At 41.8% G+C, this 11,695-nt stretch overlaps 1 protein-coding gene across 4 annotated transcripts in view; it reads left to right on the top strand.

Annotated features, from left to right (window-relative positions):
- The first annotated feature begins 5 nt into the window (after positions 1 to 5).
- pnpla6 (patatin-like phospholipase domain containing 6) overlaps positions 6 to 11,695 on the top strand; it is a 48,545-nt gene continuing 36,855 nt past the window's right edge. For 2 of the 4 annotated variants that reach the window (XM_015349110.2, XM_015349106.2), the window contains exons 1-6: positions 6 to 240; positions 6,972 to 7,053; positions 10,223 to 10,276; positions 10,416 to 10,503; positions 11,112 to 11,194; positions 11,418 to 11,506. In XM_015349110.2, the coding sequence (XP_015204596.2) occupies positions 7,012 to 7,053; positions 10,223 to 10,276; positions 10,416 to 10,503; positions 11,112 to 11,194; positions 11,418 to 11,506 (356 nt within the window). In that variant the 5' untranslated portion in view covers positions 6 to 240; positions 6,972 to 7,011. The remainder of the gene's footprint in view (positions 241 to 6,971; positions 7,054 to 10,222; positions 10,277 to 10,415; positions 10,504 to 11,111; positions 11,195 to 11,417; positions 11,507 to 11,695) is intronic. The other 2 variants (XM_015349111.2, XM_015349109.2) reach the window with 1 other exon arrangement.

Genomic DNA, 11,695 nt, shown 5'->3' with positions numbered 1-11,695 from the left:
ATCGTTCCTAAAGCCGTCACCCGTCTGCGGCGTCCCTTCCTCAAGCGACGCTGTATTTCAGAAGCAAGCCCAACCTTCTTTTCCATTGGCTGCTAGCCTACATGGCATTGGGAACACTCCGGGAATTCGGCTTTTACGATTGGTTCACCTGGTGGCTTATTCAAACCAGGCTGCTTCGAGGCTGGGGCTTCCGGCGTTGGTGGTGATGTTTGACAAGAGAGGCCGCCCAGCAAAATTAAGGTGAGAGTTATAAAGTCGTAATTTACAAAGCTGTGGTCATTGCATACGTTTATTTTTCGTTTCCTGGATGTTAACTTCTCGATAGGGCCGGTAACGGTTTCCAGAGATCGTGCTCTTGCAGTCTGTGTCAGATGGTTTGCGGTGGTGTCGGCGGCTACGGCTCCTGCTTTGCGGTTTAACAGCGCAGTAGCATCACGTCTCGCTGACACACTGAAATCACAGGCTGAATCAAAAGGCACCGGGCGGATTGCATATTCGGTTGCAAAAAAACAGTCCTCTTTTTTTATCTGATTACTGCATTGTGGAGAGGTGGAACATTTTACTCACCACCTGAAACACACCTGTCTAGTTTAGTGCCTTTTGTAAAAAAAAAACTCAAGGTTATCTCGGTCTGTGCATGATGTAAGATCATGATAAACATAGTGTCCTAACTTGAGGGTATTGCAATCTGGGCCGTGTTACCCGAGAAATGGACTTCGTATCGTCATTACGTTGCTTGGCTAAGAGCTGCAGCCTTTGGTTTCTTTAGTTGGTGTGGGGCTGATCGGGGTATTTCTGACACCTACAGTATAACTTGCTTTGCAGCCTACAGTACGTCAAAATGTCCGTCACTGAAACTGTAGTTACTCATCCTTGTTTGAATGACGACTGATGGGTGCGTAGTGCGACTTACAATTAAAGAATTGAGCATATTTATTGTGCCCAGGTCTGCGTACAAGATGCCTTTTAGGGTGGCGTGGACAAATGATCGGGATCATTTCAGGCGAGATCCCAAGAGAAATTAGCTGTACACATTATATACTCTGCTTTGATCAGAAGAGAGAGCGACGGTGTTTTAAGAGATGGCAAATTGCCGGGGACGATGTTGTGAACCGGCAGAGCACCTAACATGGTTGGTAGGACTGTGAATTTTTAGAAGGGAGTTGGATTTGATGGCCTTTTCCATCTCTTGCGTAGCAGACTTATATTCTGACTACACATCTGTAGGATTGAATTTCCCTGAGCCAGATCGGCAAAGAAAGAAGAAAACCCTGGGAACGTTGGTTACTTCTCTGAGTTGTTCAATGTGCAAGAATGGCAGTACTATTCGAAGTGTATAATGCATAGTGCTCATCAGGGGAGTTAGCGCTCCAGTTGGTAAGAGTCGTTAAAACCGTGTCAAGCTCGGACTTTTAAGAAATTCCTGGGCTTGTTTAGAGTAATAGAGGACACGTCGGTGTCTTTGGAAAAAAAAATTCTAAGACAGTTCAGACTCAGCTATTTGTGTTTTTCAGTTTGTGATCCACCATGCTCCTCTTTTGACAGCTGGTGAAGTCACCTCAGGGTGTCCAAACCTTGTCCCCAGTGGTTTTCTCCTAATTGTAGGGGATTCTGGTCACTGTTGCCTAGTAACAATGACCCAGACTTAGACTGGGTTTCCTGACCATTTGGTTTAAATGTCTTTGCTAGTTGAGCATCCTGAAAACACACTGCCAGTCCAGTGTTTGGTAGTATAGCACTGTGCCAGGAAGTGGTTAGTTCTGTGGTCTTAGGATCAACCTACTGTACTTCTAGTGCCAGTGCAGACAGGCTGTGTGACACCCTCTTGGTTGTCGACATTACTTAATGTTTTTATTTTCATATCTGAGGACAGGATGGCGGGGCAGTGGTTAGCATTGCTGCCTTGGAGTGCTGGGTACTTGGGTTCCTTTCTGGATCCGGGGTTTTATCTGCGTGGAGTTTGTATTTTGTTTGGACTATAGGAGGAAACCAGGGCACCCAGAGGAAACCCACACAAACACAAAGACATACTGGTAGGTTAATTGGCTTCTGGGAAAAATGGCCCTGGTGTGAGTGTCTATGATGGACTGACATCCTGTCTTGGCTTTATCCTGCCTTGTGCCTGTTGCTTGCCCCAGTTGCTTGTACTGTATCTGACCCAAGTCGTGCTTGTCATTGTCAAACAGGGATTAATGTGCCTGGAGTGTTTTTGTTTTTTCAGATATTGCACAGGTACATGTCAAAAGGAGAATGGACTGCACTCTGTGATTTGCATGCTTTATTTGCTCAATAAACCGACTCTGATATAAATTGACTTTTGTTGGGCTTGGTTTGCCTTTGCAGAATGGGAGAAAGGCCAATGTGTTCCATATTAGAAGCTCTTTCTAACACACACTTTGGCACAGCTGTGTAAGTCAGCAAGGTGATACTTCTAAAGAGTTTTTGCATCACTGGGATGTCATAGAGAAAAGTAACTTGGAGGTTATTAATATTAGATGTAGGTTTGTTATTCTGAGAGGAAAGATGATGCAGCTCTGAGACAGGGCATGTATCTCTAAATGTGCAACATGACTCTTAAGAGGCTACCTTCTTTATGCATAGTTTGTGAAAAATGAGCACCCCAGAAAGTAGCCAATTTATCTGCTAGTTCTGTCCGTATAATATGCGTCAGCTGACTAATTGTCTGTGTCAGATGTCTTGTGCGATGCTCAGGAAGGCGCTTCTAGATGTTGAGGTGTTCATCTCTTCTCCTTTTGTGCTAGGTATTTTGTCACAGTTTAACAGAGTTTATACAGTAATATATCTTTCTCTATGCATGCTGGAGCACTGCATTATCTGTAGGAGAATCTTTGCTGCAAGTCTTGTAATTGATCTGTGTGAGTTGTTTTATGTAAATAAAGATCTTATTCAGCAAAAAGCGCTAGGGAGAATAACCTCAAGCAGTGAGAGACAGGAAATGACATTGGGAAGTAAATCAATGGGCCTCGGCTGTTTGTGCAACCTTATATTTCTTCCCCTGTACTTTTCCTCTGAGACATCTTTGAGACTTTGTCAGAAACTTTTTTCCTGTAATGCTGAATTAGCATACCAATTAATAATCTATGCAGAGGGAAATAGCTGATGGGAATAATACAGAGCACAAACAAAGGCATAGAACTTGCACTGTGACCAACAGACAATTAATTCATATAATCATTGACCTTTTCAGGAGAATGGACAGTTTTGTGTGCTTTTGCCCCAGGCAGTCTCTTGTAGTAAACAATGGAGCCCTAGTTCAAGTTCTGGCTAAAGTAACTACAGTGTGGAGTCAAGGCTTGAGCATGTAATGTGCTTTTGAAAAAGGGTGAGAAGTGAAATTCCTGTCCTTAAAAGGGTTAGTAAAACCTTATATTTAACTCCCTCTGGTGAAACTAATACTTAAAGAAACCTTTGAAATTGGACCGTTTTATGGTGGTTGGAACATCACTACAATTTTAGGATAAGTTTAATAAATTTCATAATTTGTATCATAACAGCACCACAAGTACAAATGAAATAAAATGACTACTGTTATTTTCCTTGCAACCTGTCATCTCTATGTACAGAATAATGGTTATATTAATGTTTCCATTTATCATTTTCCATATTTAATTTAGTTAGCCTGGGCACAAAGGATAGTTGTGTTAGCTGTCTTAATATAAAGTAAAAATGCAACATTTATGTTAACAATCATTTGAACATGAAGGAACAAGTAATAGGTTTATTCCATGCTGAAAAGTGAAGAAAGAAAACACAATCTTTCGGCTGTGGAGCCTTCTTCGGGTGTAAGCTTTCTTTTCTTTTCAGCTTGGAATAAACCAATCACTGGAACATTTTTATTTTATGTGAGCAAGAAGTTTAGTTAAAGTTGCTTTTTACTCCCAAGATCAAGGCAATAACATTTTCAATTGGTTTGACCTTCTTGATTGACTCTGTCTGAGAGATATTAATTGATTTGTGTGTGTCTGTCACTTCACAAGAAGGATTGGGTACTGTGTAAGGAGCTGAAACGACTAACCAGATTTTTATATATTTTATATCAAGAGGTAAGGTTAGTGATGACTTGTATGGGGAAGTCATCAGGTTAGTGTGCCCAGTTCAGCACAGGTTCACAGTACAATAGTTGCTTAACAGTTAGTGTCCCTCTCATCTCTGGAAACTTCTGGAATAATATCTACTGTATTGTGAGAAAACCCTGGAGTGCTGCCTTCAGTGTTTCGTTGAATCCATGTTAAAATGAAACATTAAGCTTGAAACCGAATCGCAACATTGTTGTCATGTAGTTTTTTTATTTTAAAATAAAACTACAAAGATGGGTTTTCACATTCAGATGGGAATTTACTCAATGTGCTTTAGTTACCACTTTCCCCTTCCACAGCATTTCTAAAGTTTTCTGTTTCCGAATCCCTCCTTGACAACATTTGACTCTGACAAATCTTAGATCCCTCAACAGTGTCACACAGCTGGGTCTGTGAAGGGTACTGTGAGACCAGTCATTTATCTGGAAAATGTTAGTGTAAGCTACATGGGATAAAGAAAAAAAAACATTAAATAAAAAATACCCCCTCCCTTTTTCAAGGGCTGAAAAGATACAGTACAGTACAGTTCTCTTGCATTTTGTTGGTTGCAAGGTCACATTAAAGATGGGGAAAATCTCTGACATGATTTATTTTGGTTTCTGGCTTTACATCACAAAAACCTGCAATTTCAATAAGGGTGTGTAGACTTTTATATCCAGTGTACTGTATGTCTGTCCCATGGTGACGGGATGAAACAAATAGAGGCTGCATGAATTTTAGAATTCTATCCATTTGTCCATTTTCTAACTGCTATTCAGGGTCGTGGGGCAGCTGGAGCCTATGCTGGCAAGCAACGGGCACATCGCAGGGTACACCCTGGATGGGGTGCCAGTCCATCATAGATCATACAAATACACACACTCTCACACCAGGGCCAGTTTTTCCTCTGTTACCAGTTAACTACCAGCATGTCTGTGAACTGTGGGAGGAAACTGGAGCACCTGGAGGAAACTCATACGGACACAGGGAGAACATACAAACGCCAGACGGATAGCGTCCCAGATTCAGATGGAACCCAGGACACCAGTGTTGTGAGGCAGCAAAGCTAACTACAATGCTACCGTGCATCCTGGATTTTAGAATTATTACAGAAAAAGAACAGCTGATTATCAACCCCTAGCCTCCGGACAGCCCAAGAAAGCAGATGTTCAGATCGGGTTAAACAAATCCATAATGCTCAACATTCATAGATGAGGATTTCACGTTGGTGAACAAAAATCTAAATGTTGAAAGTGAGCATACTGAAAGAAACAGGCCGGGAATGGAAGGGTGAAATTCTATCCTGGTACAAAAACTGGGCACAGCAGGAAGAGGGGAGAGGAACAGCCATTGAACAGCAGTTCTGCAAGTCTCCTCATGCCAGCTGATGAGCCTCAACTAGAAACTAGCTGTTTCTTATCGTTAATCATTTGTAGAGCAGGGCAGCGTCCTGTATCTTGCATCTTGCATCTCCTTTTATTGGCTTCTTATCAAAACTGTTTCTCTACCCAAATTGGGTGGGGGTTTTCCTGCTGGGCACCGGCAATAGAGGAACAGGAGTGTTATCGCAGCCGAGAGTCATTATTTCACAATGTGTTACGTAGCAGGTGAGAGTTTCAGCTCCTTCTGTGCAGAGGTTGGGCTGGTTTGTTAGCATATCTTAAAGCCCCGAGAACCCTGAATTCAGAAAGATACTGGGCTACTGTCTGGAGCTACAGGTACTGCCTGTCCAACCTCCCACAATTAAGAATCATTCCTGCTGCATTCAAGGAGAAACCTGTACATTCAAAGAGATATCTTGCATCAATCGTGTACCTACTTTTAGGCTGTGTATTAAATGAGTTAACAAAAAAAGTGTTTTAAATAAAGTAGCAATATGACTCTATGTATGTGGTCATGTAAGTGGCCTCTGTGATTTATTTAATGTATTTTTCCTCATTCAGATTTGTTTGCTGGTCAAAATTACATTCCAACAGAGTAAGTTCTGCAGAGCAAGATGAGGTCTTTGACGGTAATTGCTTAAGTGCAGCTGGAATGAAACAGCTGAAGTGGTTAATCCCCTGGGGTATTATATGTCCTGCTTTTATATTTCTTGCTTTTCTGTTAACAGCCCATTATTGGAGTTTGAATTGCTACATGGGAATCTTGTTAAGTGTTCCAGTAACCTTACCAAAGCAAAGCTGACTTGAGCAAGTTCTTAAACTGGGTTGTGGAGTTCAAACAGAACCTTGTTGTATTGCAGTGAGCTGCCTTGATTTAGGGATATCAGGGAGTGATACACAAGGCGGAAAAACCTTCACTCTTGTATCTTGGTCTTTTGTGGAATGCAGGGCCCTGTGCAGAATCACATACACAAGTCCTGTCATTGACACCTTCAGCACCTAGGGTTGTGCAACACTGACCACCTTCCTCCCAGGCCACTTTTTTTGCACAACGCTATACAATTTCGAACCTGCAGGGCAAGATCATTGTGCTGACTCTAAAGAAACGTCATGCATAACATGAAACTAAGGAAACAAATTAAAGTGAAAGATATTGAATGAACAGCTATATCTTTGAATTTCTCTTCAAGGCCACAGCTGCATGCTTTGAGCAGAATGTATCAAAGCCCAATTAGTGCATTCACCCCTGGCAGATTAGATTGTTTTGCATGAACAGAGAAAAGGGTGGTGGGGAAAAAGAAATGTACACGTCCAGGGCATTAACATATTTAAATTCTACCAAGACAAGGCAGAAAAGCAGAAGGAAAGACCTTTTGAGTCTTAAGCTGTATTTAACTTTTTCCTGTTATGTCTATTTTCCCATCTAGTATATTCGTGTTTACAAAACTTTTGCCAAAATGCAGCACAGTCAAGCAAGGTCCTGAGTCACATCCTCCTGGTGTTTGTTTTGCAGAGCTGTTGATGGACCGGCCTCCTGAAGAGGGCGCTGTAGAATGGGACAGAGCAACTCTGAACCAGACACTGACTCCTCTGATGTAAGGGCTGGATGAAAGACACAGTGAATCACTGTGGGAGGGAGGAGCAGCTGAAGAAATATGTATTCTATATGTATGCCAACGTGAAACAAACACCTTAAAGGGGAACTGCAGACCTGTTATTAAATCTCAGTAACAAAATACATTGATGTTATAGAAAAATACAAATTTTGAATTAAGCACAAAACCTTTGGACTTTGTGTAAGTACTGTATAGTCACCATGTTGTTGAGAATTCACAAGAATTGTGATGTGAAGCGGCCCTTCCTGCTTACTAGTCACTGTAATAAGTAAGGTGATGTGTGAGCGAATAAATACAAATTGTGCAGCATACATTTCATCACAAAACTTTTCTAATGTGATCTGCGTGCAGTTAACAAGTACGTAGTATTTGCTGGCAAAACTCTGAGAATCAAAAGCAATATTTCTATTGGATTAAAGGATATGTGTTCATAAGCCTGCTTGTTTTCAATGTCATAGAGCCGCCTCATGTCACCAGAAGTTTTGTTGCCTCGTTCTGAATCGCACAACATGGAACTACACATACCTGGAAATTTAATCTATTTTGTGATGTAATTTGTAAGACCTCAAATTTACTGTATATTTAGTGTATTTGTATTGCGGTTTGAAGTGCACTCATCAATGCTGAATCTTTCTAACCCCATAAAATGCAAATAGAGTAGCAGTTCCCCTTTAAGGGTGCAGAAAGTTATCCAGGTGAGACAGTTGTGGTGTTGTCAGTCATATAAGCATTCAAGCCCCTTGTGGGGAGGAGCTGGCTTTTTGGCATAGTGATCTGTTCAGCTGCTCGCTTAGGGAGGGCAACCCTGGGAATGGGCAGCGCTTGTATCACATTCTGGAGCATTCTGTAATAAACAGGAATGTTGATAGGTACAGTGGGCCCAGGTAAAACAAATGCACAAATCTACCATAAAATAAAGAGAAAGTAAGATTTAGGAAAGGTCTTTTCCTTACAGCATGAAGCAAATTGTCAAAACAGTCAAACAAAAGTCTAAGCTTCTGTTGTGTTTCTAACTAGACATCTTTGTGGCCATTCCTATGAGTTAAGTCAGACAGCAAAGTGTTATACGGACTCCAAAATAGTCGCTTTCTGAGACTCTGAGACACTCAAAACTCATGGGATATAAACCACGAAAGTTCCAGCAGTCACTCCTTCCATCAGTCAGTTTGCTTCATACCCTATCTCCCTCGGGTGCTGCTTGCGTAACAGAGGATCTGTTTTCTGATACTGGAAACCTCTGTTTCCTGGTTTTTAACAGTCAGTTGCGGTACTTACCAATTGTGGTACACTAATCAGTCTGTTAACTGGGATGGCAGGTCATTCTCCACAGGTTTGTGGGTAATATAGCTCAGACAAGTCTCCATATGGTCTTAACCTACTGCTCTCACAGTGCATAGTGCTGTTGGATTGAATCCCGGGTCCATCCACACATTGTACAAGCAGCTTAATCCACAGAAGTTAGTAGGTACTGTAGGTTAAAGGAAAGACTATCTTGCATTTAACACATACAGTAGCATCTTTTGCACTGAAGGTGTTTTATGTCAAAACATGAACAGGCCTATGTTAGTCAATAAATCGAAATTTGTGCCCTGTGTAACAAAACACAGCCATCAGTGTCCAGGAGTAAACATTGCAGTCTAGATGTCTTTGCTTTCTATTAAAGAAGGAACTGAAAATACTAATGAAGCTAAGAAAATGAAATTTGCTGAACACTCCTTGTTGACTGCTGGAGAGAAGTAATTAGTTTTGCGGTTATGTGGTTTGTGTGTGACTATTTCCATTGCTGTTATGCTGCTGAATGGGGTGCCGCACTCAACTGCCCAAGATCTCAGGTTACCAGTGTTATTTTTTTAACACCGAGCAGGGCTTTCTCTAGGTCTCCCATGTCCTGATTGTGTTTGCTCTTGAAAGACATCATAACAGAAGGTTACAAATGAGACTAGGGTTTCAGCCCATCTACCCTATTTGGTAGTTAGATCCAGGGATCTCATCCAGCTATTTCTTAAAACAAGACAGGACATCAGCTTCAACAGCATGGCTGGATAGCTTGTTCCAGACTCCCACAACCCTTTGGGTAAAGAAGTGTTCATGATTTTAAACATAGTGGTAGTTTCCACTTGTGTCTTCTGTTTAATTTTGTTTTCGAGTTTTATTTCGGTCTTGTTTATCCAGTCACCTGCTTCAGAATAATGTTAATGTTGACTACTGCTCCTTGAAGTTCCCGATTAGACAGTCTGCATTGGAACTGAATTGTATCTTCCAAGATAAGCTCATAGGATGTTCACCCTGTTAGGTCACTCTGTCATGTAATTTGCTTTCTGAACTGCAGTCAGTCCCAAATTCACCATAATTGTCTTCAGGCCAGCTGTTACCAAACTGGAATCCAGGGATGTCCTCCGAGGGGGTTAGGGAGGGGCCTGCCAGTAATATCCCAGCACACAGGAAGATCGAGTTAATAATCCATCAACTCAGAACCATGGTTCTTTACCATTTTTGATTTTTTAAACACAGTCATTAATACTAGTATCTGAGTTTGAGATTGCCTTTCATCTATGGGGGATACAGATGTGTGAGATTGGGGTGGGGGTCACTGCTAAGATAGAGGGCCACTGGCCAGGAAAGTGTGGAAACCCTTGCTGATCTTTGCTGGGAGTTAGAAGGAAAAGATTGTACTTTACATGCACATTTCTGTATTCATTTTCACTGTCTATCGTATGGTTTTATAATATTATTTTGAGGGTGGTAATCTTAAATCCTTCTTGGATGTATTGACTTGTATATCCAGCCAGGAGTGTCATGTTGCTCAGCTTTTAGGGGAGCACCTCTCTAACCCTCACTCTGCAGGAGCCATAGCCTCCAGTGGACCCTGGTTTGGGAACCACTGCTCTACTCTTATTCAGAACGTACTAGTTTCAGGCACACTAGCCACCGGGCATGCAAATGTGAATCGCAGGTGGCTGAAATCACCTTTATAATTTTGACCGCACCATGTCCTGGCGCAAGGAAGGGGACTGAAGAACAGTACAGGTTCTGAAGGTTTGTAGAGCTGAAGAGCTCAGCCCGCTAGCACAGGAGAAAATAGACTCTGCCGGTTCAGGCTCTACTGGATTGTGCTCTCACTTAGCTGTCTGGTGTTCTTTTTTGACAGGATGGGCTAATGAACATCAAGACTTTTGTGGAAGATCAGCTTCAGACCAGCATGGTGTGTCTTTGTTCATTATTATTCTTGTTATTAGTAGTACAAGTATAATTGCTACCACTGTTATGACTATAGCTTGAATCTGTAGTTTTATTTGTCAAATCCTGTAATGATGTCTGTTTTCTTGTAATAATCCCTGTAGATGGTGGGGATAGTTATCGGCGCTGGTATATCCATCATCCTCATTGCTATCCTGATCTTCTTTGTCCTCCGGCGGGTCCAGCTAAGGAGTGAGTCTTCAGCTGCTGCCTGTAGGGAGAAGATAGCCCCTGAAACATTTGCTAATTTTTCTTACTGTTAACTGCTGAAGGATATTGTACAGTATCACTCGGACATCACCTCGCCTGTTAACCTCAAGAACAGGATTGTGAAACCCACATGAAACACACATATACAGTAGCAGTTGTCAGATGTCCATTATTTCAGCACCCTGAGGTCTTTTTACTTCTGCTTTTTAAAAAAAATCACACATCTAGTCAGATGTGCCACACACAATAACTCAGTTATAAAAACCCCATGCTGTTTCTTTGTTATTTAAGTTGTCTGATTATTGAACTAGTTAGTAGAGTTCATGTAGGCGTAGCTTCTGCTCAGTATGGAATCTGTGCATTGTTTCTAGGATGGGACAAAGTTACAAGATCTTTATATTTCCATTTAGTGGATCTTCCCAAAAACCTGTCCAATAGGTAGGAGACAGAGACTTTCATACTTGGTCCACTGGACTGATCTGGGTGGAAGGGTAGATTAGCCTCTTAAGAGTTGGAAGAAGCAAAATCTGCAGGGATAGCGGTACATTTTAAGAGATCTCCTTTTTTTCTGTTCCCATGCTCTGACCCAGAGCTCCAGGCTCAGGAAGCTCCCAAATATCGCTTCCGCAAGCGAGACAAGGTCATGTTCTACGGCCGGAAGATCATGCGTAAGGTCAGTACAAGACTGTTTGGTTCTCTAGTAGTTTGTTTATAACTGGGAAGTCCCTGCTGAGGGAGATCTTTTAAGATATTTTCTGTAAGGGGGGCTTGGCAGGGTGTGAGAGTGGTAACTTGAGACTGATTTTGATTAAGGCTTAGCCAGGCCTGATTTCATAATCTGTTTTTATCCTGTGCATGCTGCCCTGTCCGACATCCTTCTGTCTCTGTGCACCCAGGTCTCTCAGTCCACATCGTCTCTTGTGGGGACCACAGCCTCCCGTCCACGTTTGAAGAAGAAACAGAAGATGCTCAACATTGCCAAAAAGTAAGGTTCCCTTTTTTAATAAAAAGAGACTGTGAAACAGATAAGAATGCCTTTGAGCAGCTGTCTGATCCTTGTCAGGTTTTGTCAGCTACTGTAGCACCAAATGCTGATTATTCCAAGCCCGTTACCTTTATTTGGAATACATTTGCATAGGCACACATATGAAATGAAAATTAGCACTTGTTATGT

This window comes from Lepisosteus oculatus, chromosome 11 (assembly GCF_040954835.1).
Source record: "Lepisosteus oculatus isolate fLepOcu1 chromosome 11, fLepOcu1.hap2, whole genome shotgun sequence".
In the NCBI taxonomy this organism is placed as follows: Eukaryota; Metazoa; Chordata; class Actinopteri; order Semionotiformes; family Lepisosteidae; genus Lepisosteus; species Lepisosteus oculatus.
Note: the sequence above shows the minus strand (reverse complement) of the source record. Positions and strands in the feature narration are given on the sequence as shown.